General features: G+C 42.0%; 1 protein-coding gene across 1 annotated transcript in view; it reads right to left on the minus strand.

Annotated features, from left to right (window-relative positions):
• NFX1 (nuclear transcription factor, X-box binding 1) overlaps positions 1–20,471 on the minus strand; it is a 74,591-nt gene extending 54,120 nt beyond the window's left edge. Inside the window, exons 1-4 of the mRNA XM_027722405.2 lie at positions 20,381–20,471; positions 15,370–16,419; positions 12,106–12,267; positions 6,798–6,875 (exon numbers count right to left, since the gene is read on the minus strand). Of these exons, the coding sequence (XP_027578206.1) occupies positions 6,798–6,875; positions 12,106–12,267; positions 15,370–16,419; positions 20,381–20,405 (1,315 nt within the window). The 5' untranslated portion in view covers positions 20,406–20,471. The remainder of the gene's footprint in view (positions 1–6,797; positions 6,876–12,105; positions 12,268–15,369; positions 16,420–20,380) is intronic.
• Between the last annotated feature and the right edge of the window lie 1,852 nt (positions 20,472–22,323).

The following is a 22,323-nucleotide window of genomic DNA, read 5'->3' on the forward strand; positions in this document are numbered from 1 at the left end:
ACCCAGGAACACTGTCAGGAAAAGTTGTTTATATAAACACTGCCTTACTTATCTTTTTGTTTTGCTAACTTGGGGACATAATAACATAAACACAGTTATTTGCCCAGTTTCAGTCTCTGTAACCTTACTTTTACTAACAGGTTTTTGGGATGTGGAACTTATCCCCTAAATGACCTCCAGGGGGACAAAATCAATTTTCTTTCCCCTCTTAATTTTGACGCAAAGGGTCTCGTAATGAAGGTGCCAGCAATTTTTACTAATCCTTACTTAAGTTGCCTGGCCGTGGTGCTGCTTATAACCAACACAATGAGAACACTGTGGGGATTGGGGAATGTAGTATTGTCTTTGTTGCCTTGTTCTAGGACAAAACAAACTTTGAGAGAGAATTTACTGGGATGTGCTTTAAAGGAGCCAGTTCCTGGGTGTCAGGGCATGTGGATGAATTTAGGCAGGTTCTTAGGGCATTTAGCACCCCCTCGTTGCTTGGGACTTCACACCAGAATAAGTATCCAACCCCAACAAACTGACACGTTGTCTAATGGAAGGATGCCTTGCCTATCCAGATCAAAACCAGCAACTTCTTGCCCTGTACTGAGGCCTGGCCTGTGCTTATTGAGCTGCAGTTCAATACGCTGAAAAGACTATGACTGAGACAGGGACCCAAACTACGACATCTGAAGTCATTATTGCCCTGTAGTGAAAAGGAAGACACGGATAAGGAGATCTACAGGACCTACAGGCCCATCTCCACAATTAGTAAGGAAGGAAGGAGGAGAAGGATCTATCCCGCCCGTGCCTCCAAGAGAAGAATTAATGGAAGTAATAACAGGAGAAAAAGAGGAGGCAAGGCAAAGAGCCAGTTCACAAAGAGCCAGTTCATCAATAGAAAGTCAATCAGTCACAGAGGAAATTAGACAGGAAAGCAAAGTTACCTGGTCCCTAAGCCCATCAGAACTTTGCGACTTGCGGAGAGATTACAGCCGCCAGCTTGGTGAACGAATTTTTACCTGGCTGCTCCGATGCTGGGATAACGGGGCTATAAGTCACCTGTTAGAAGGTCATGAAGCACAGCAACTAGGATCCATTGCTAGAGATCGTGAAATTGAACAGGAAATTGGAAGGGAGAGATTTATTCGCTGTCTTTAGCTGCAGATCCTCTTCGGTGTGAGAGAAAGGTACCCATTCAAGGAAGGTCTAATGAGCTCCCCAAGCTTCCCCTACTGCAGAGGAAGGCGTCCAGTACCTCCAGGAATTGGCCATGCTGGAAATGATTTACAATGACCCAGACAATAACAATTTCCTAACTCCAGAGTTTATTCCTTGGACACTGCCCATGTGGAGAAAAGTAATTTAAGGTGCTGCTGCATCATATGTTAACTGCTTGTTAACAATATACCATCCGAGGATGGATGAACCAACTATGGACACAATGTGTGCCTGGATACGGAGTATAGCAGAAGGTATGGAAGCCTCCTCACTCCCACAGGCCAGCAAGTTAGATTTCAGAGACAGCTCCAATCTCTACCACCAGTGTACCCACATGGGGAGAGGATGGAGAGGCCTTACAAGTGCCCCAAATGTGAGAATCACCACAGAGACAGCCCAAGAGATCGGTCTCAGTCTCCTTCTGTCCTACTCAGAAGGAAAGGAATCCCCAAGAGCAGGCCACGTGGTGAGCTATGGTTCTTTCTGCATGACCAAGGGGAAGACATGAAGAAGTGGGATGGTGAACTGATATGGTTTGAAGTTGGCTCCCTGCCAAGTCTCCAAACCTTACCACAAGAAGTCGTGTTGTCCCCCCCAAACCTCAGGGAGAAGAGGGAGAAAAAAAAAACAACCAAGAAAACCAAAACGAAGAGAGAGACAGCTAAAGCAATATATATATAAAAATATATTTACTCTTATGTTACAGTTATATACAATTGAAATATATATACAATTTCAGAAGGGAAAGGGAAGGGAAAAGGAACAAAACCAAAATAAAATATATATATCCCGATTAGTAGCCCAATATCTAGCAACTAAAAAAGTTAGCAAAGAAATATCTCACTACTCTCCTTGGGACAACCGAAAGTTGCTCTGGAATGATCGCCAGCAACCTCCGCCTCCCAAGGTCAACAAGGCCTTACCAGGCCTCGCTCCCCAACATGACAGACTCAACAGCAGGGAACCTGCACCTCCAAGCCGCTGGAAGGAAAGAGAGCGAAGGCCTTTCCTCCTTTCTTCTTACAGCCCGGCTTACGTAAAAATCGTAGGGAATACTGGGTAAATCTGGGCCCTTCCTTGGTTACAAACTGGTCACCAAGGAAGGCCTAGACCAAACTACCACATGAACCTACCTATAAAATTGAAGCCAGGGTACAAAAATTGAGAGGGAAGAAACCTAGTAAGAAGGCCATCCACGCAGTTGATGCAGAGGCCCCGGAAAGAGATCAGCAACCTTTGAGACACAGGAAGACCGAGATCAATTCCTGTGATCCTGATGAGGGGACCTCTGATTGGGCAATGCAAAGATCAGACAGTGAATACTCTGATCAAGAACAATAGAGGGGCCCTGCGTTTGGCCAGGAGAAGGAAAGGGACAATAGGGTTTACTGGAATGTGTGGTTTTGATGGCCTGGCACATCGGATCTGCAGAGATATAAAACTTCGGTAGACACTGGCACACAGTGCACCTTGATGCCATCAGGGCATAAAAACACACAGCCCATCTGGATTTCTGGAGTGACAGGAGGATGTCAAGAATTATCATTGCCAGAGGCTGCAGTGAGTTTAATGGGGGACAAATGGGAAAAGCACTCCATTGTAACTGGTCCAGAGGCCCTTTGCATCCTTGGCATTGATTACCTCAGCAGAGGATGCTTCAAAGATCCAAAAGGGTAGGGATGGGCTTTTAGTGTAGCCACAGCGGCTACAGAGAAATTTAAACAATTATCTACCCTGCCTGGCCTCTCAGAAGATCCTTCCATTGTAGGATTGCTGCAAGTCAAGGATCAACAAGTGCCGATGGCCACTACAACAATACATAGACAACAATGAACGAACCAGATGCTGTGATCCCCATCCATAAGATGATCCAAGAGCTGGAGAGTCAAGGGGCGGTCAGTAAGACCCACTCACCCTTCAATAGCCCCATCTGGCCTGTGCGTAAATCTGATGGAGGATGGAGACTGACTGCGGGCTATCGTGTCTTGAATGAAGTAACCCTGCTGTTGAGTGCCGCTGTGCCAGACATGTTGGAGCTCCAGTACGAGCTGGAGTCCAAGGCAGCAAAGTGGTACACCACCATTGATATCGCAAATGCATTCTTCTCCATCCCCTTAGTAGCAGAATGCAGGCCGTAGTTCACTTTCACATGGAAGGTTGTGCAGTACACCTGGAACCGACTACCCCAGGGGTGGAAACACAGTCACACCATTTGCCATGGACTGATTCAGCCTACACTAGAGAAGGGTAAGGCTCCAGAACACATACAATATATTGATGATATTATTGTATGGGGGAACACAGCAGAGGAAGTTTTTGAAAAAGGAAAGGGAATCATCCAAATACTCCTCAGAGCTGGTTTTGTCATCAAAAAGAGTAAGGTCAAGGGACCTGCCAAAGAGATTCAATTTTTAGGGGTGAAATGGCAAGATGGATGTTGTCAGATTCCAACGGATGTCATCACCAAGATCACAGCGATGGTTCCACCAGCTAACAAGAAAGAAACACAAGCTTTCCTAGGAGCCATAGGTTTTTGGAGGACGCATATTCCTGAGTACAGCCAAATTGTGAGCCCTCTTTACTTAGTGACCCATAACAAGAATGATTTCCAATGGGGTCCTGAACAACAGCAAGCCTTTAAACAGATTAAGCAGGAGATTGCACATGCTGTGGCACTTGGACCAGTCAGGGCAGAACCAAATGTGAAAGATGTACTTTATTCTGCAGCCAAGGATAATGGTCCCTCCTGGAGCCTCTGGCAAAAAGTGCCTGGTGAGACCCGAGGCCGATCACTCGGTTCCTGAATCCAAAGCTACAGAGGATCTGAAGCCAACTACGCCCCCATGGAGAAGGAAATCCTAGCGGCTTATGAAGGAATACAAGTAGCCTCAGAGGTGACTGGCACAGAAGCACAGCTTCTCCTGGCACCCCGACTACCGGTGCTGAGCTGGATGTTTAACAGAAAGGTGCCCTCTATGCATCATGCCATTGATGCTACATGGAGTAAATGGATTGCTTTGATTACACAGCACGCCCGAATCAGAAACTCGAATCGCCCTGGAATCCTAGAGATCATAACAAATTGGCCTGAAGGTGGAAACTTCAGTTTGGCCGATGAGGAAGAAGAAGAACAAGTGGACTGGGCTGAGGAAGCTCCACCATATAATCAGTTACCCAAAGAAGAAAAACATTATGCCCTCTTCACTGACGGTTCTTGTCGTATTGTAGGGAAAAACTGGAAGCAGAAAGCAGTTGTCTGGAGTCCTTCCTGACAAGTGGCGGAAGCTACTGAAGAAGGTGAATCTAGTCAATTCATGGAACTCAAAGCCGTTCAACTCGCCCTGGACATTGCTGAACGAGACAAATGACCAAGCTTTTACCTCTACACCAACTCGTGGATGACAGCCAATGCTCTGTGGGGGTGGCTGGATCAGTGGAAGAAGATCAATTGGAAGTGTAGAGGAAAACCTATCTGCGCTGCTGATTTATGGCAAGACACTCCGCTCAAATTGAGAAGCTGACTGTGAAAGTCTGCCATGTAGATGCCCATGTACCCAAAATTCAAGCTAATGAGGAACATCACAACAACAAACAAGCAGACCAAGCTGCACAAGTCAAGGTGGTCGCAAGTAGATCTAGACTGGCAGCATAAGGGAGAGTTGTTCCTAGCTCGATGAGCCCATGATGCTTCAGGCCATCAGGGCAGAGATGCCACCTATAGATGGGCGCGAGACTGAGGGGTGAATATAACCATGGACGCTATTTCCCAGGTTATCCATGATTGTGAGACAGGCGATGCCATCAAACAAGCAAAAAGAGTGAAGCCCCTATGGTATGGCGGACGTTGGGGTAAGTACAGACACGGGGAGGCTTGGCAGGTTGACTATATCGCACTGCCACAGACCCATCAAGGTAAGCGCTACGTACTAACTATGGTGGAAGCAACCATTGGATGATTAGAGACTTATCCAGTGCCTCACGCAACTGCCTGAAATACCATTTTGGGTCTTGAAAAGCAAGTACTGTGGTGACACAGCACCACAGAGTGAATTGAGTCAGACAATGGGACTCATTTCAAAAACAGTTTAGTTACTACCTGGGCAAGGGAACATGGCATCAAATGGGTATATCATATCCCATATCATGCACCAGCCGCTGGAAAGGTTGACTGATGTAATGGATTGTTGAAAACTACTTTGAAGGCATTGGGGGGGGGGGGCTTTCAAAAATTGGGATCAGCACCTAACAAAAGCTACTTGGTTAGTCAACACTAGAGGCTCCGTCAATCGAGCCAGCCCTGCCCAACTGGAGCCCCTTCACACCGTGGATGGAGACAAAGTCCCAGTAAGTCACTTGAGAGGTAGGTTAGGTAAAACAGTTCAGGTTAACCCTCCTTCGAGCTAAGGTAAACTCATTCATGGGATTGTCTTTGCTCAAGGACCTGGATATACCTGGTGGATAATGAGAGAAGATGGGGAAACCCAGTGTGTGTCTCAAGGAGATCTAACCTTGGGGAAAAACTAATTCATATTTTGAGTTGTACATTGCAGGAAAAGGCACTAGATGAGAAAGATCCAAACTAAGATGATGCTGGTGCTCAATGATGAAACAACTGTTGAAGACAAGACCTATATAAGCATGGGATATAGGCAAATATAGGATATGAGTGTGACGTAAAATAGTATGGAATAAGGGGTGGAGACTGTAATGGGTTTGTTACTCTCCCGGAGAAGGAAATGGAAATAGGATAGGTCATTTGATGTGTATTTTACCAATAAGATATTCCATACTATGTTACATCAGCTCAGATATAAAAGACGGGAAGGAAGTAAAGGGCTCTCTCTTCTCTTCCTGGTAGCTGTATGGTGGTGGACGGGCTGCTTCTTTGGAGGAGGAAAATACCTTTCGTGGGGAAGTAGTCTTTATTGTTAATTTTCCCTGTGTGTATAGTGCTTATAGTTCTTTTTTTTTTCCCTCTCTGTGTAAATATAAAACTGCCTTTCTTGGTAAATCCCGGGTTTTTACGTTTTTTTCATCTCCCCTTTTCCATCTGGCTGGGGTGGGGGGAGATCTGCGCAGCCTTGGTGGACATCTGGTGTTCAGCCAAAGTAAACTATCCCAGGACACATATATACACGTAAAGATCTGAAAAGTCTGAATATTTTTTCCTATTTAACCTGTATGTGTCCCTGAACAACAGAAATGACAAAACTGCTAAATCAATTTAAAGGTTTAGGTAGTTGTATGTTTGGTGCATCTCGCCAAAAAAAAAAGACACAACACATGCAGATTATTTCATTCCTTCTACCGAAGGAAACTTTCAAGACAGTAGTCCAAATCTATCATCATTCCATAAAAATCACTATTTTTACATAATGATATGAAAATATTTATCGCTTCTGACTTAGTATTTCTTTATTTTTCAGGCATCATATGTGTGATTTGCTGTGAACCCACTTGCCAGTGTCAATTTTTTTTTTAAGTTAAATTTCAGGCATGTAAGCAAACAAGCACCAACACTGAAATTCATATTAAAAAAAAAAATCAAAATGACAAAACTGTTTTTCTTTACAAGCAAGCAAGAAACTCACCACAGAAACATGTGTAAGTCTTAGGAACTTGCATAGAAGCATTCTGACAAGCTGGACATCTCCAACCACTATTGCCATCTGTAGATAAAAAAATAAAAGATAAAAAAACCTTGAAAGAGCTAATCTGCAAACCTAGAATAAGTGCTTTTGCCTTGTTTCTTACCACAGGTGCAAACAAACTATTTTTTTCCATTTACTCAGAAGTGGTGAAAAAGCAGGTTAATAAAAATGCATTTTATACAGTATCAACATCTATACAGCAGTGCTACTACATTTGACCAGGCTTCAATTCTTTATTGAAGCAAACCCAAATTTTAAAATTCCATTTTTTCTCGTATCATATGCCCTGCTACAAGATATACTGCTAGAAGATAAGATAGTCGTCACCACATCTAAAGATGTGAGAAACAAAGTGTTAAAAGAGAAGGAAATGGGTGAGAAAAATGTAATTCTCTAGTCTAAAGCACCACCTATATTTTCCTTTTCTTTATCCTCTCATGAGTTGAAGTGTCCTGTAGAAGATCAGTTTAGTGTTGCTTCATGTCCACAATAAATCAGTGTTACATAAACCAGAATAATCTACTTTGTTCATTTAAAGTTGCTAGTACCCAGACATTGACTAGGACATTATTCTTCAAGCTGGTATTTTAAATAGTAATTTTCTTGCTTCTGCGTTCCAGAAGGGTGCTGGTTAGCAGTAAAGGAAAAACTTCAGTGTAAGGAAAGTGACATTAATGAAGATGTTTCCCAAATTCAGTACACATCTGGCTATGAAGAATATGAACGTGAGAGCACTACTGAACACAACGGGGGACGGAGAGAAGAGATATACACTTTTATATCTATATATAGATATTAAAAAAATTAATTAGTACTTTCTGTCTCTCTTACCTAATCAATTCAATGCTGGTAAATTAATAAAGCTGTGATTTTAGAACTGTTCTTCACAATTAAGAAATCTGACCAAGATTCATGATATTTTCATGTTACAAAAGCAGAAGGGACTGCAAACAGGAAACTATCTGATAAGACAATTGCACTACAATAATGTACACACACACCTAGGTTCCCTTAAATTGGGTTGAAGACTTCTTACGTTAACCATCATAATCCACAGCAATAATGATTTTCACAAACTGAAAATGATCCAAATTATAGGTTCTAGAAATCTAAAGCATGAAATCTAAGGCAATCTGGAAATCTAAGGCATATATTTCATGCCTATTCTTACCACTCATTATCCTGACTCATATCATTGTGCCACTAAGATTGCTGCAGTGATCTGCACAATTAAGGGCTGAGCAGCTGTAGGACAGTGGCACAAGGCATATATTCTAATATTCATGCTCAAGAGCAATCTGCATTTCCTAAGATTTTTTTTTCTTTTGACTGCTACAAAAAGAAGCATCTCAGAAGAAGCAACTCAGAGAATAGTGTTAAAAGCTACAGGTAAAAACCAACTGACTGAAATATGTATCTGCTGACAAAACTGTTAGCACCTTATGTGGCTCCACCTAAAGCTAGTATACTAAACCCTAAGGGATTATTTTGTACAGTATACTTAACAACTCCATTAACAATTTCTTTCATTGTTATTCCATGTTATGTTTTCCAAAAGCTGTGAAGGTAAGTCTACCCTGAAAGCTTCGGGAGGCCAGCAGGCAGCCTCTCCTATCAGCAACTGCCCAGGAACAGGATGCCTAGTCCCCTAAAAGCAACAGTTTCTCTAGAGTATAGTGAAGGTCCCCATAAAATAGGAACCTTTCACCAAGCAAAACAGCCTTTCAAGATATATTTTGTTCTTATTCATCACTGATTATCCTTTGCTCTTTTAAGATGTTAATAACATTCACGTGGGTCCACCCACAAGGAACATACAAGGTTGCTTTCCTCCAAAATTAGAATGAATAAAAGTTTTCTTCAGGATTCAGATGCAATTACAGTAGTATAGAATGACACTTGACAGCCACATTTGTAAGGAGTGGTCCTATAAACACTCCTTACAAATCCTGATTACTGAAGAAAGTGAGGAGGAGGATGACCCTACAGAAAGAATACTCCATTTTCTTGACTATTCTCATAAACAGAAGCAAAGTAGGCAGAATTCCAACCAAAGACAGCAAAGGGCAATTGTCTAAGCAAAATCACACACCTCATTCCATTTTACTAGAGATTGTTTTAGTATTTGCTATCCTCTCCCTCCTTCTGGGATAAAAAGATTCCTTACTTATAATTTATTACTTACTTATTACTTATTTATTAATTATTAATTCAGAAGCCATGTTAGAGGCCAGCATTGGATTGGTACAGATCACTAGCCCACCTGGAAGTGGAGGCCATGGGCAGAATAGAAAGACACAGTTGTAATAACTCAAATACATCCGATCCTTCCAGACAAAATAAAAGTATCAGTTAAATTACCTTTACTGCAAAGAAGGGACAAAACGACTTAAACTTTTGTTCCATCAATGTAAGTGCACCATTGTAGCATCAGTTTTTTAAAAAAGTTGAAAAAGGAAGGGGGCAAGTGACAACCATTTCCCCTTTATAAAGTTCTTGTGTGCAGTGCAGATGTTTTTGTCAGATTGACCTTAGCTGTGTGATATCTAAAGGTCACATTCCTTCAAGACATAATTCAAAATGTGAGATGTTTGTTTCCTCATAGGAAAGAATCTTTCCACATGATGGCAAAGTGATGCTGAGTGCTGCTGACAACCTACACTGCAGAAATACTAAATGTTGGATGTCAACTGGTTGAGGTTCAGATGCAGACTGAGATCTGCATGAGAGTCCAAGACAAGAGGCTACAAACTGCCAACAAAGGGCACAAAGATGGGTGATACCAGCCAGGTGAAGAGACACTGAGACACAGCAGGAGCTGTGAACGACCAACCTTTTAGATAACAAAGGGCACACAGACCAGTGGCCTGAGCCAGAGAGCCAGGTGGATGGGCACTGGGAGAGACAGCAGGAGTGGAGGATTCGGGAGTAAGAGTGAGCTTTGTCCACCCTTGGACTCTGAGGGATAAAAGTCCAGGAGTCTTTTGTTCGGGGTCCCTCCACAGAGGCACCAGCTTTAGCTGTTTCTGTATTACTGAACTGTGAATAAATTGTTTACGTGAGTAGACATCTGAGACTCTGCTATGGGAAACCTGGGGTCAAACTGGTAAAGAAACCTGGTCTGACTGTGTGAGCTTGGTGTGCAGGGAGTAAAGCCGGGCACCTGTTGGTTCACTGCAGCCGCCTGCTGTGAAGGGGCTTCGGTCCCAGCAGTTAAAGTGTCTGGTGTTGAGAGTGTGACTGCCAGAGAGCCTTGTAAATGCTCAGACTGTGAGGTTTCCTTAACACAAATCACAAGTCTAATGTTAGCAGACCGAGAAGAAAGTAATGCCCTGTGCCTCCCCACAGATAATCAGGAGACTCTTTCACTTGCCTTGGCCAAACCAGATGCCATTTTTCAGATGACTGTCAAGACAACAGAAGGCAAAGAAGTCTCAGAGGAAAGACATCTTCAGTAAAAGAGAGTCCCTAAGAAGAAAGATACTGTAGAGTGCAAGAAGACTGTTACTCCTTGTTCTTCAAGAAGTTTCTAGAATCTAGACATCTAGAACTAAAAATAGTTCCTTGCACTTCTTGTCATCCAAGGATGTAGAGCCTTGGATGTGTGTGGACATCTTTTACTTCATTGACACTGCGCAGCAGGATGCTCTGCCCTGGAATGTGATCAAGTAACTCTTAACACTTTGCAAGGCTATCAGTGGTGGGCTGAGAGGGGGCTCATGTGCTGGTTTTGGTGTTGAATTATGCTAAAACCAGTTGTCACATCAACCCCAAACTAACATCTTGATAGTGAGGCAAGGATTTGGCAGATAAGCTGCTAAGTTGACCTGGAGACATGACTGGCAGTCAATCATTTTATAATACAAAGTCCAGTTCCATGTTCATATAGTAGATTTCTTCTAACGTACTCTTCTTGGAATGTGTGTGGAGTTTTCTCTCCTGAAGTGGGGATACCTCTCAAGTATAGTCCCGGAGGTTGAGTGAAAGAGATTTTTGCCCAGGACAATTGGTATGGGTGAGTTACATCAAATCTTGACTTAATAATTGTTTCTGGGGTTTTTTGCTAGCTTTAATATAATTGCTTTGATATAGTGCACTATACTATATTATACTAAACATTCTAGCTTTTATGCACTGTAGTAAATAACTCTGATTAAGATCCTTTGTCTAGCCATTTGTCATAATAAATAATACATTTTATATAAATATATCCAGTTTGCCATCTTTAACCCTGCAGGACAAAATTGTACTTTAAACGACTGACAAAGCCTGATGTTAAGATTGGATCCAGCTCCCTGGAGGTGCCTCTCTGAGAAGGACTTTAGAAAGCAAGGGGGTCCTTTCTGCACCTCGTGACTCAATAGGAGCTTCTCTAATAAACTTTGAAGCTCCCACTACTACCCGCAACACACAATGATCTAGAATAGTTCACTTTCCTCTTCAACTGGACCCACCTTTGCATTGGTGCCAACCTGATGGCCTGCTGCGGACCTGAAAATTTTTATGCTGGTTTCTCTCCCGCACTGTACAACGCCACCACTGTACAGCTGCAAAACTCTGAAAAGTTTACTCAGAACCTTTGCTCAGACACTTTGCCAGGCACATGCAGACACGTGCACACTCAACCCCCCCTTGATGCCACCAGACTTCCAGAATCTTCCAGAAAGATGCCCACAGATCTTCTGTGCACGCCCAGAACCTCTCCTGGAGGAGGTATTGGGGCACTTATTGGAAGAATCAGGATTATAAACCCCCCAATTTTTGATGTGTATGCAGGCCCCCTCCTCTGATGGACCAGGACTATGTATTGCAACCTTGATCACCCACACGTCACTGGAGCCATGGATGGTGATATCTATCTCTTCTCCTATCTCTCTCTATTTTTCTCTTTCCAATTTTCCTCTCTTAGGAATGGCTATATACCCCTTTTCGAATCTGTTACCTTTTTTCCCAGTTATGTTTCAAAGCAGTAGTTCTAATAAAATTCATTGTTTTATCAGTTATTTAGCATCATTTCTCTTTAATCCACCCCAACAGATCCCTTTAACAATGAACCTAACTGCCCTGCCTCAGAGGCGGGTACAATATTGGTTACTCTAAACCAGTATTTTTAAGTAGTTTTCCAACACAAGAAACAGATGAACGTGGCTACTAGATATATTTGAGAGAAAAATTATTTATACGTATAATATATATTTGAGAATATATATAATAGGTAAATATAATATAAATTTGAGAAAATACCAACCTTCCGCTTGTGAAGCTGGTGATCGTGCCCACTTCTTAATGCAATTCAGGTGGAATACATGATAACAATTCTGACAGCTCCACACTGGGGCTACTATTCGGACCACCTCACAGCACACCATGCATTCATACTTTTCTGTGGTCAGCTGTTCAATCAATGACCCTGCAAATGAAATATATTATTTGTGCATAAAACATCAGCTAGCTGAAAAACAAAATTCAAATTAAATTCCAATATTTCTTTTAAATCATAACAAAACTTCTTTTACCTGTGTGGCTATAAATAAGATATTGGTTTACTCCTGGAAGATTTCAGTTTGATACTTTGTATATATTTCTTTAGTTTCAGAGTAGAAAGGGAATGAGATTCCCATAGAAGTGGCAACAAAAATTCCTGTTGATGAATGGCACTCATTCTGATCTTACAAATTAGTTAATAGTCTTAAGAGAGGCAGAAGCTTGAGATTTAACTCATCACTTTATATGGGAACTTTATCTTCACATAAAGTTTAAACCAATAAGATGAAAGTTCTTAACTACAGAAATTTCAGCCAAAATTAAACTTAATTCCTATCCTTGAGTATTCCTGGGGGACCACACAACACATATCAACAGTGGAGTGCCTGAATTATGGGAAAAAGCTCTTTGTAAACTGACTGTTTTAGGAGTGGAATTACTGGGAAACAACAGTAGAAGTACAGGGTCTTTTGAGCCATATGAAAGAATGCAAAAAGGTACTCTGAAAATAAAGAAAGAACTCCACATGAAAGTCAAAACCACCTGAAAAGTTAGATGTGCAACCATAACAAAAGCACAACACAGCTTCATTTCTGCCATCTTAATTCTCCCATCAAGGTAAGGCTACCAAGTCCATCTTAAAAATGTCCACTGAATTTTAAAATATCTTAAATACAAGTGTAAAATAAAAACGTAACATTTTTAGAGTGTGACAATACAAGGAAAGTTTGAATTCACAATGAAGGAAAAGAAAATGAAAATAACAGAAGAAAATTACTATTAATTCAAAATGTGTTTGTACCACACATGACTGCAAGCAAGCCCATGGCTGCCTGGAAACTTGCAAGTGTTAACACTGTTTGCTCTCCTTAATAGGATTTTCAAGTTTCTTTTCTAGCCCTCCTGCATCAAGCACCACAAGATTTAAAATTAACAGTCATTTCTCCTTCTGTTCTCCCATAATTACTATCTGCTGTAAAAGAAGCATCCTCACCTGAAATGCACTTCTTTTCTCCAGAAGTGTAAAGCTATACGATACTCAGAAACTATAGCTATACCATAAACAGTTCTTCCATCAACGCTGCCTCCATACGATCCTAAACATCCACTGGTCAGATTTTGTGACCAATACGTCTGTTCTAGAGCAAGCAGCAATCACAAGTATTGAGGCCATGTTGCTGAGAACACAGCTGCGATGGGCAGGGCACGTCTCCAGGATGAAGGACCACCGCCTCCCTAAGATCCTGCTTTATGGTGAACTTGCCACTGGCTGCCGCAAGAGAGGAGCCCCGAAGAGAAGATTCAAGGACTCCCTGAAACAACATCTCAGCCTTGGCCATATTGATCACCATAACTGGTCTACTCTGGCCTCCAATCGGGAGGCCTGGAGACACACCATCTATAACGCAGCTGTCTCCTTTGAGAACGCACGCAGGATCACTCTCAAGGAAAAAAGGCAACGCAGAAAGAACCGTGTCTTGCAGAATACACCATCTAAGGAGTCTTTCTGCTGTGCCTTTTGCAATCGGATATGTCTGTCATGTATTGGCCTCATAAGCCACCTGTATCAAATGCGGATAGAGCCTTCCCAAATCTTCGTTCGCGAAGCCCAGCCATGATGGACCATAAATAGTTAAAAAAACACAAACTCAGTCCTCTGAAAATAGTGGCAGACACTGTTTCCAAAATAGCTCGCAAATAACGCATGTAAGCAAAGACTGCCATTTTGGAGGGAGAAGTTCCTTAAGTTGCCTGTAAAAGATTACTACTTCTCTTCCTGATTTTTGCACATGATGTTTTTCACTTAATAATAATGCTGGGAGAAAGATTGAGTTTTTTTAAAGAAACCAGGAGCACAAAAGTTATTGCATTTAGGTTACAAAGGATTAAGGAAGATCCTGATCCCTGAGCTTCTCCTAATGGAACAAAATTTCTGACTAGAGCTATGCTTCCCAATTATGCTACTATTTTTTCATGTCTGAAATAGAAGAGATGCTGAGAAGCAAAATTTTCAATAGATTTGATACCACACTTACAATAACAAGAACTACTCTATCCATCTCTATCATTCTGGGCTGCAGAGGATAAGGTTGAGATGCTTTGTAAAAAAAACAAACTAATATCATTCTTGGTGTTTCTCCTTATTGCCTCTGAACACCTAAGCCTCACAATTTAAGTGCACACTTATGTAAAACTGAAAGAAAAAGCTACCTAGGTTTCTCTTGAAACAGAAACGTTATTTAGTGTTTCTAATAGCACTGAAGAGATTCAGCTGATTTCCATTTAATGTTTTCAGTCACTAGTGGTATGAGTCGGCAGAAAATTCGCTCCGACATTCAAAACCCGTGAGTCTGCTTTACACTGTGAACAAACACTACATTTCTGTTCTCAAACTTCCAAAAATAGTGTCCAGAGATTGCCTCTATTTCTAATCACCTTTCAATACTACCATTGTAGGAAAAAAACACAAAATTCAGTTAGAAGCAGAACACAGTTTCTCTGTCTGGTATTTTCCTATTTCTACATATAACATGAGAAAACTCATTCTGCAAAAATCAGTTTAGCATTGTCCTCCTCAGGGAAGTGGTCCTGAGCCCAAGCTTTTTAGTGTTCAATAAGTGTTTGAATAATGCTCTTAGATATCTAGTTTAGCTTTTAGGTCACTCTGTGTGATGTCAGGCACTGGACTCAATGACCCTTTCAAGTCACATTGTTCAGAATGCTTAGAAGTTTACTCACACAACACACACATTTTAACATGGTCCCTGACCAGGTCATCATTTGCAGTTCGATAGTGAAACAGAAAAAAACTTTAAACAAAATCTGTGCTTCCCTAGTAAACTTATAGAACATGTCGTCACTCAGAAATCATGCATCTACATTTAATTCTACCTTCTGAAACCAATACCAATCTAATGTGAAATAATAAGCCTCTTCAGCTACTCAAGGCAGTAGTTGAAGAGAAGAGTTTAAATTATTCATGATTGTATCTTTAATGCAGGAGTACAGAACAGTCTGGAAAGCTTACCGGTATGAGTTTCTTTGTTTTTTGGTACATCACTTTGCTTTTTCCAGTACTGGGTCCAGCTAAAATGAAGTGCAGGTGCCTGATCCCCCTTTAGCAGGAACTTTCTTCCACTGAGTCTGAGAGACTCAGACAATTGATGCCTGACTTCCTTGGTCAAGTTTTCATCATTTTTGTGGACAGGGAGTTCTTTCTTCCTTTCATTTTTATCTTTTGGAGTATATGCAAGAGAAGACTTCTTACCTACTTTTGTATTCTTACTACGGTGAGAATCATGTCTTTTCTGACACTCCTTTTCTACTGAGGGTTTATTCCACACAGGCTTCCGGGGATATCTTTTGTTTAGATAATTGTAGCCTTTTTGCTCATCCCCACTACCAACAGGTGCATCACAGAATGCCTTTCCAACAGAAGATTCTGAAGAGTCAGACTGTATCAAATCCAAAGATGGAACATTTTCAAGCAGCTCTACTTTCTGTTTAGAGCTCACTCTCTTTTCACGGTCATGTACTTGCTTTCCCTTCTCCCTGAAACCTCTTCCAGATGCATGCATCAGATGCGTTTTCTTTGGCTTTGCTCCTCTGCTATCTGCATTAGGTACCTCCCTGTCACTCTCTGAGGAGAGAAAATCATTGTATCCTCTAGGAGGTGCTCTTCTACTAGGTACTATTGCAACACCTGAAATTTCTGGACCTGCAGCAGCATCAGCAGTACTTTGCCTTATCTTATTTCTAGTACATGTGCTATCATTTCTTGATCTGTGCAATCTCTGGCTTAGCAAGTTGCGATTCTTCAAACTTTTACTGGTACTAAAATACTGGTGGAAGTCTTCAGAATTCCCATATTGACTTTCTGGATTACAAAAGCCATGGTGCTTTGTGGAAGAGGTTTCATGGTCTGTACCTCTTTCAGAAGACAGACTAGGAAATGATAAATTACTTCTATTCTGATTACTGTTAGACTCTTTCCTATCTTTATTTACCCAATTTATATCTGTAGGTTGTCTTTCTCCAGGAATGGAATCAGCAGCATCAGGATTGAAATTCAATGTACCTAAAAATTAAAAAATAAAAGCAAATATGTAAAACTATGAAATAGTAAATACTTCTTTTCAGCAAAATTACTACACATGCAAAGGTACAGAAGTTCAATCAATCCCACATTTCACACAACAACTGCAAGCAAGTTTCCAGAAACTAGAACTGAATCATACAGTGCTTTGTAGAAGACTCCTCTTGTTATCTTTACAGAAGGACTGTGATGACCCAGAGTTAAGAATATAAAAATAAAAGATAAAGAAAAACGTTTGAAGCAGTACAAGACATGCAAGTGTGATAATCAATGTTTAATATCTGAAGTTTTTCCTAGCATGTTTACATACATACACGAACCTGAAGAAAAAGGGGTTCTTTAAATACAATTGTCTACATCTGAAATTTTAATATTATACAAAACTTTGAATATAAATTAAAAGTAGCAATAGTAAATGTTTGCATGAACTCTGATTATACTGTTCTACATACAGACATATTAAACAGTAAAGGGACTATCCAGGGCAGCTTTGCAAAATTATTTTTCTGAGGCCATCAACATGAACCATGCTTCTACTTCAGAGCTCTTCTGTAATTTCTATGTCTCTAAATAAAAGAAAGAGGTGCACATAGGAAATCCTATGTTGCTCAGTTTCCTGTAACATTGTGCCAGCAGTGCCTGCCTGCAACAGAAATTATTAGGTGAATATCAGGGACAGTTTAACAGTCTGTGGCATATTGGATAAGTCTTACACAGGAACGTAAAAAAGAGAAGAAATTTCTAAAATCTCATGGGGGTAGTACCGATTTTACACGTTGAGTAGGTTACCCCTCATGGTAGGGCAGGGTGCAGTTTATTCCTGGTTCATGAGAATTCAAAGAAATAAGTGCTTAGGCTATGACTTAGGCCAAGAGACTCTCCAAAAAGCTAATGCTACCTAGGTCTCTCAAGTACTGTTACAGGTTTAAAATCGTCTCTTGTAATTTTACCATACCACCATTAGGGGGTACGTGCTGACAACAGCACCATGATCAATACAGAAGTGGAACGAAACAAACAATACTGATTAGTACCAGTTTTTCTGACTGGACAAGCACTCATTTTTTTAATTGACCCCTTTTCATCGAGATACTATTTTTGGCTGAATTTACGGGTGTCTCGAGTACTGTGTGCAGTTTTGGGCTCCACAACACAAGAAGGGTATAAAAATATTAGAATGTGTCCAAAGGAGGGCAACAAAGACAATGAAAGGACTAAAACACATGAGAGGTAGCTGAAAATACTAGTCTTGTTGAGTTTGGAGGAGACTGAGGGGTGACCTCATTGCTGTCAACAGTTTTCTCATGAGGGAGAGCGGAGAGGGAGATGCTGATCTCTTCTCCCTAGTGGTCAGTGATAGGACATGATGGAACGCCTTAAAGCTTCATCAAGGAAAGGTCAGACTGGATAGTAACAGGAAAAAATTCTTCAATTAAAGGGCAGTCAAGTACCAGAAAAAGCTTTTCAGGGAAGTGGTCCTGAGCCCAAGCTTTTTAGTGTTCAATAAGTGCTTGAATAATGCTCTTAGATATCTAGTTTAGCTTTTAGGTCACTCTGTGTGATGTCAGGCACTGGACTCAATGACCCTTTCGAGTCCCTTCCAACTCAATATTATATGTTCAGTTTATATACTATCTCTCAATTTAATTTGAGGACTGATGTCTTCAGTTTTAAGTAATTCAAATAACCAATTCTGTCACCTAAAGACAGATGACAATATAGTGTGTACATAACAATGTATTTGTGTCAGCACTATGAATACCCAGACAAGAAATGGTCCAGAGTCCGCTGAACATGAAGCATAAGTTACATGGAAGACACTCCCTGCAAATCTTACAATACCGGTATTAAACTGTACCAGAAAGAAAAAAAAAAAAAAAAGAGGAATGGTGCATTCACTTTCCTGTTCACCCTTACAGGCTTTAGAGAAACTCTGTGATATCTTCAGTTTAATGACGCATTGTACCACATAAAACACTCAGCTGCCATCGTGAGGGCAAAAACCAAAAACTACATTCAACAGCAATTACACCAACTGATAAAAAAAATCCATTAACAGCTCTTAAATACAATGCATTTGTCCCTTCTAGGTGCAGAGGGACAGAAACTAGAAAGGTATATCAATGTGAATACTTATTCTACAGTTGCCTTGTTCCTTATATTCTTCCTCTTTGTCGTTTTCCTTGTTCACTATTGGCAAAATACACTGGATGGGCTGCACATCTGCAGTGTTTGAAAACTGTCATTCTACAACTCCCTGATCTACCCCAAAAGCAGAAACATCTTTCAGTTTTAAGCTCCTAAAATCATACACTCACTCTGTCCATGAAGTTGCAGGGCAAAAGCCAGTTTACACCCTAACACTGCACAAGTGCAATTCAAAACTTACCTATGAGATTGTTGTTGATAACACAGTACTGCCACAACAATAAATTCACTTCAGAGCTTATGCCATGCAACAGTATCTGTTGCAATTATCTTAAGTATTATAAGGCAAGCGTAGAAGTGGTGCATCATCCAGACTCATCTACTGCTTTTCAGTAAAGCAATTTTTAGCTCAGTATACCTATTTAAGACTTTTTATTCCAATATATATAAACCATACAAAAGATTTCACAATCAGAGCTGACCTGCAGCCTGATAGAAAGATAATCAGACAAGCAGACATTTGACTGTACCCACTTTACTGAAACTATCAATCTCTGCTCTCTGAACCATGTCCTAGGCCATTTCACCTGCCACAAGGCAGTTGAGGGCCCATTTTCATACCACCAAAAAATGACCTCAAGTAACTTTTCCGTCATGATAGCCAGGCTGCCAAGAACAGGGGATGCTGTTTAGGACATAAGTTAATGATAATCTTAATCTGAATTAACATCAGGGTGCTGCAAAAGTAGAGATTGATATTTTCTTCTTCACCCAGGACACAAAAATTCCAGGATTCTCCCTGACAGAAATCCAACAACTCTATAAACAATGAAATGAGTTAGCTCATCAGTGGACCTCAATGTGACATTTATTACCTGAGAAGTCTACCTAGGCTAGAAGAAATTAAGAATGTGATGAAAAAACTAAATATTGTTAATTACTCTAGGTAACGGTGTTATTTCTGGATACATGCTCAAGACAGAATTACATAAGGATTATGTGCCCATAATGCATGATAAATCATTAAATGCAAGGCTGGAATATAGATCTTGAAAGGTTTCCCTCCTTTTCCTCAGCAGCCACAACCAATAAAATTAAAATTAATCTGAACTTGCATCATACAAGTACACAGGGTAAAACAAATAAAAGAAAAAGCGTTTTCTTGCACTTGTGGCGCTAAATCCCCGTCCAGGTCGGCTCGGGACCTTATGACGCTCTCCACTCGTGAGCCCTTGCCGAGATCACTCTAGACAGGTAGCACCTGCTCTAAGCAATAACCTCCTGCACGTCCAAGACCTCTACTCACAGATTCCTCGAAAAGCCGAGGTTTTACAGCAGCTTGTAGGGCTAAGACATTGTCACTGTCATTGCCCTGTGCAGGCAGCCTGAAACCCGGCTTTCACGGGTACGGGTGTGGACAGAGAGCAGTGGATTCTCCCGAAACCAAGCGCCTCTTTAGATTTTCTCTGACATTACCATTCCTTTGTCACATACTAGAAGCTCGTACGTTCCTCCTCAGGCAAAATTCTCCCTAGTGCGTCCTGCGGCACAGGCGAACCCAGCCATTTTGAGCGCCACAGGCGCCGCCAACTTGCGGCGGGCGGGGGCGGGGCAGCGGCAACAGGTGGTGCCGCAACCCGCACCCCTCGACGAGCCAGCACACGGCCACGACCGCCATGGCGCAGGCTTCTGCCCGGCAGTATCGCTGCGGAGTGATGGCCGCTCCTCCCCTTCACTGGGCCCACCCCGCCTGCAGGCCTGAGCCCCCCCGCCCCAGCCCGGCAGTCGCATTCACCTGCGCCGGGCCGCGCCTCCGCCATGCCAGCGCCAACCTCGCTCCGCGGTCCGGCGTCCCCGCGGCCGCGCACGCGCACGGCTCGCGCCCGCGCCACCACCAAGGCCCGCCTCTGCGCGCGCAGCCGCACGGAGCCCCGAGCGCGAGCGGAAGAGCAGAGGCGCACACGAGGCGGGAGGGACGGGGCGGGGCGCGGACGGCAGCACCCGCCGCGGGGCCCTGAGACCAGCCGGTGCCGAGCGGGGGGTGCTGCGGGTCCGGCCGACGGAAAGAGCTGGAAATCGGAAGCCTTCTGTGATACTGCAAAGGAGGAAGAAAGGAAAACTAACAGCGACAAAGAAATGCTAGCGCTGGCAATAAATTTATCATTTGTTTGGCAGTCGGCTTGCCTGCTGCGTTTAGACCCCGGCTAAGCGGGCCAAGAGCAGGAGGGTGGGTTCAGGACAGCTAGTGTCTCTGTCTCAGTGCAAAGAGGTGCTTTCTGTAGCCACAAGATAGAAAGCAGGGATGTGTCATTAGGCTGTCAATTGCATCTTGCATGCAACTGCTTAAAGGAGGTGACAGAGACACACACGTGTCATCCCAAAAAGCCCACACAAGAATTCCCATACTCCAGCTGGTGCTGCAGACAAATCTTATGCTCCAGCTACAAATACTCCATAAGAATTGCATGATTCATCATACTGCGGGTTTCAGCACCAGTGTTTAACCATTGTATGATTCAAACCTCCCTGCAGAGGTTTGCAGTGCCATGGTTACAGTACATCTACTGAACATTTCGGAGTCCTTACAGAGCTGCTGATCTTTACAGACACTGCAGAGAAAGTTCACAGTTTTATAGCATCAGCAGCTCTGAAGAATGGCACCTCAGGAGCACTGCTGCATGCAGTCTGTCTGCATTTTGACCTCCACACTCTCCCAGTGAAAGTCTCCCTTCGAAGTTCCATTTGCTGCATAGCTCTGTTGCTCCTAGTCCGCAAAGTTCACGACTTTAAAGCCCTTAAAGAACCAGTGGGTTTATTGCAGAAACACTAGCCATTGAGATGCACCCCAGACTCCTGACATTGCAGAGGAAGTTTGCAAACCAGTATAGCAACGCCCTTATGACGATGCTACATGTTTTGCCATGCATTTTGAGTGTGTTTGAAGTGCTTTACTATATGTAAACATGGTGATCATCTAAAGTTGCAAAGAAAGGTATGCAGCAGTGGCATCCCTTCAGAGACACATGGTTTTCCAGCTGCTGTCAAGAAACTTGCAATAGTCCTCTGGTTCCCATAGACTTCTCTGTAACTACTGTAAAGACGTGTCCATAATATTCACATAGAACTACTAAAAATGTTTAGCACTGCTTTTCATGAATACCACAGTACTACCACTTCAGCATCCACACTCTTTTTTTGTTACCACAAGAAACCAGTTTCTGTCTGGAAAGTACTATAGGGATTTTCACCTGTATGTTCTGCTGTACATTTGCCAATTATTAGGTCCATACAGGTCTTCCTTTGTTCTCTGTTTTCCCTTTTTATCTAAACAGTTCTGCTTTTTTTTTTCCTTTCCTGTCTTAAATTGCATTGGGACAATTCCATCCACTCCTGATAGCCTAACTTAATTGCCTAACATTTCTGTACGCGCATGTGATTTTATTTTCTTCTTTAGTTTGGCAAAAATAGTCTTTCTATCTTTTCCTTATAATTTCTTCTTTTCAGCTCAAGGGTAGGACAAGGATCTCCCCACTGCATCATACACCTTCTCTTAAAACATGTTTTTTGTTTCTACTTTGTCACGTTGAATATTTATTTCCCCATCTTTTTGCCATTTATCACTCATTTCTTTTTTCAGTAGCTGCTTTTTTCCATCTGACCAGTAAGCCTGTCAGGAAGTAGCAGGGACAGAATGCTCCATATGTAGAGCTGGGAGCTGAGAGTCAGTAAATTCCACAA

This window comes from Pipra filicauda, unplaced genomic scaffold (genome assembly GCF_003945595.2).
Source record: "Pipra filicauda isolate LSUMZ 115617 unplaced genomic scaffold, ASM394559v2 scaffold124_size2119055_pilon, whole genome shotgun sequence".
Lineage (NCBI taxonomy): Eukaryota > Metazoa > Chordata > Aves > Passeriformes > Pipridae > Pipra > Pipra filicauda.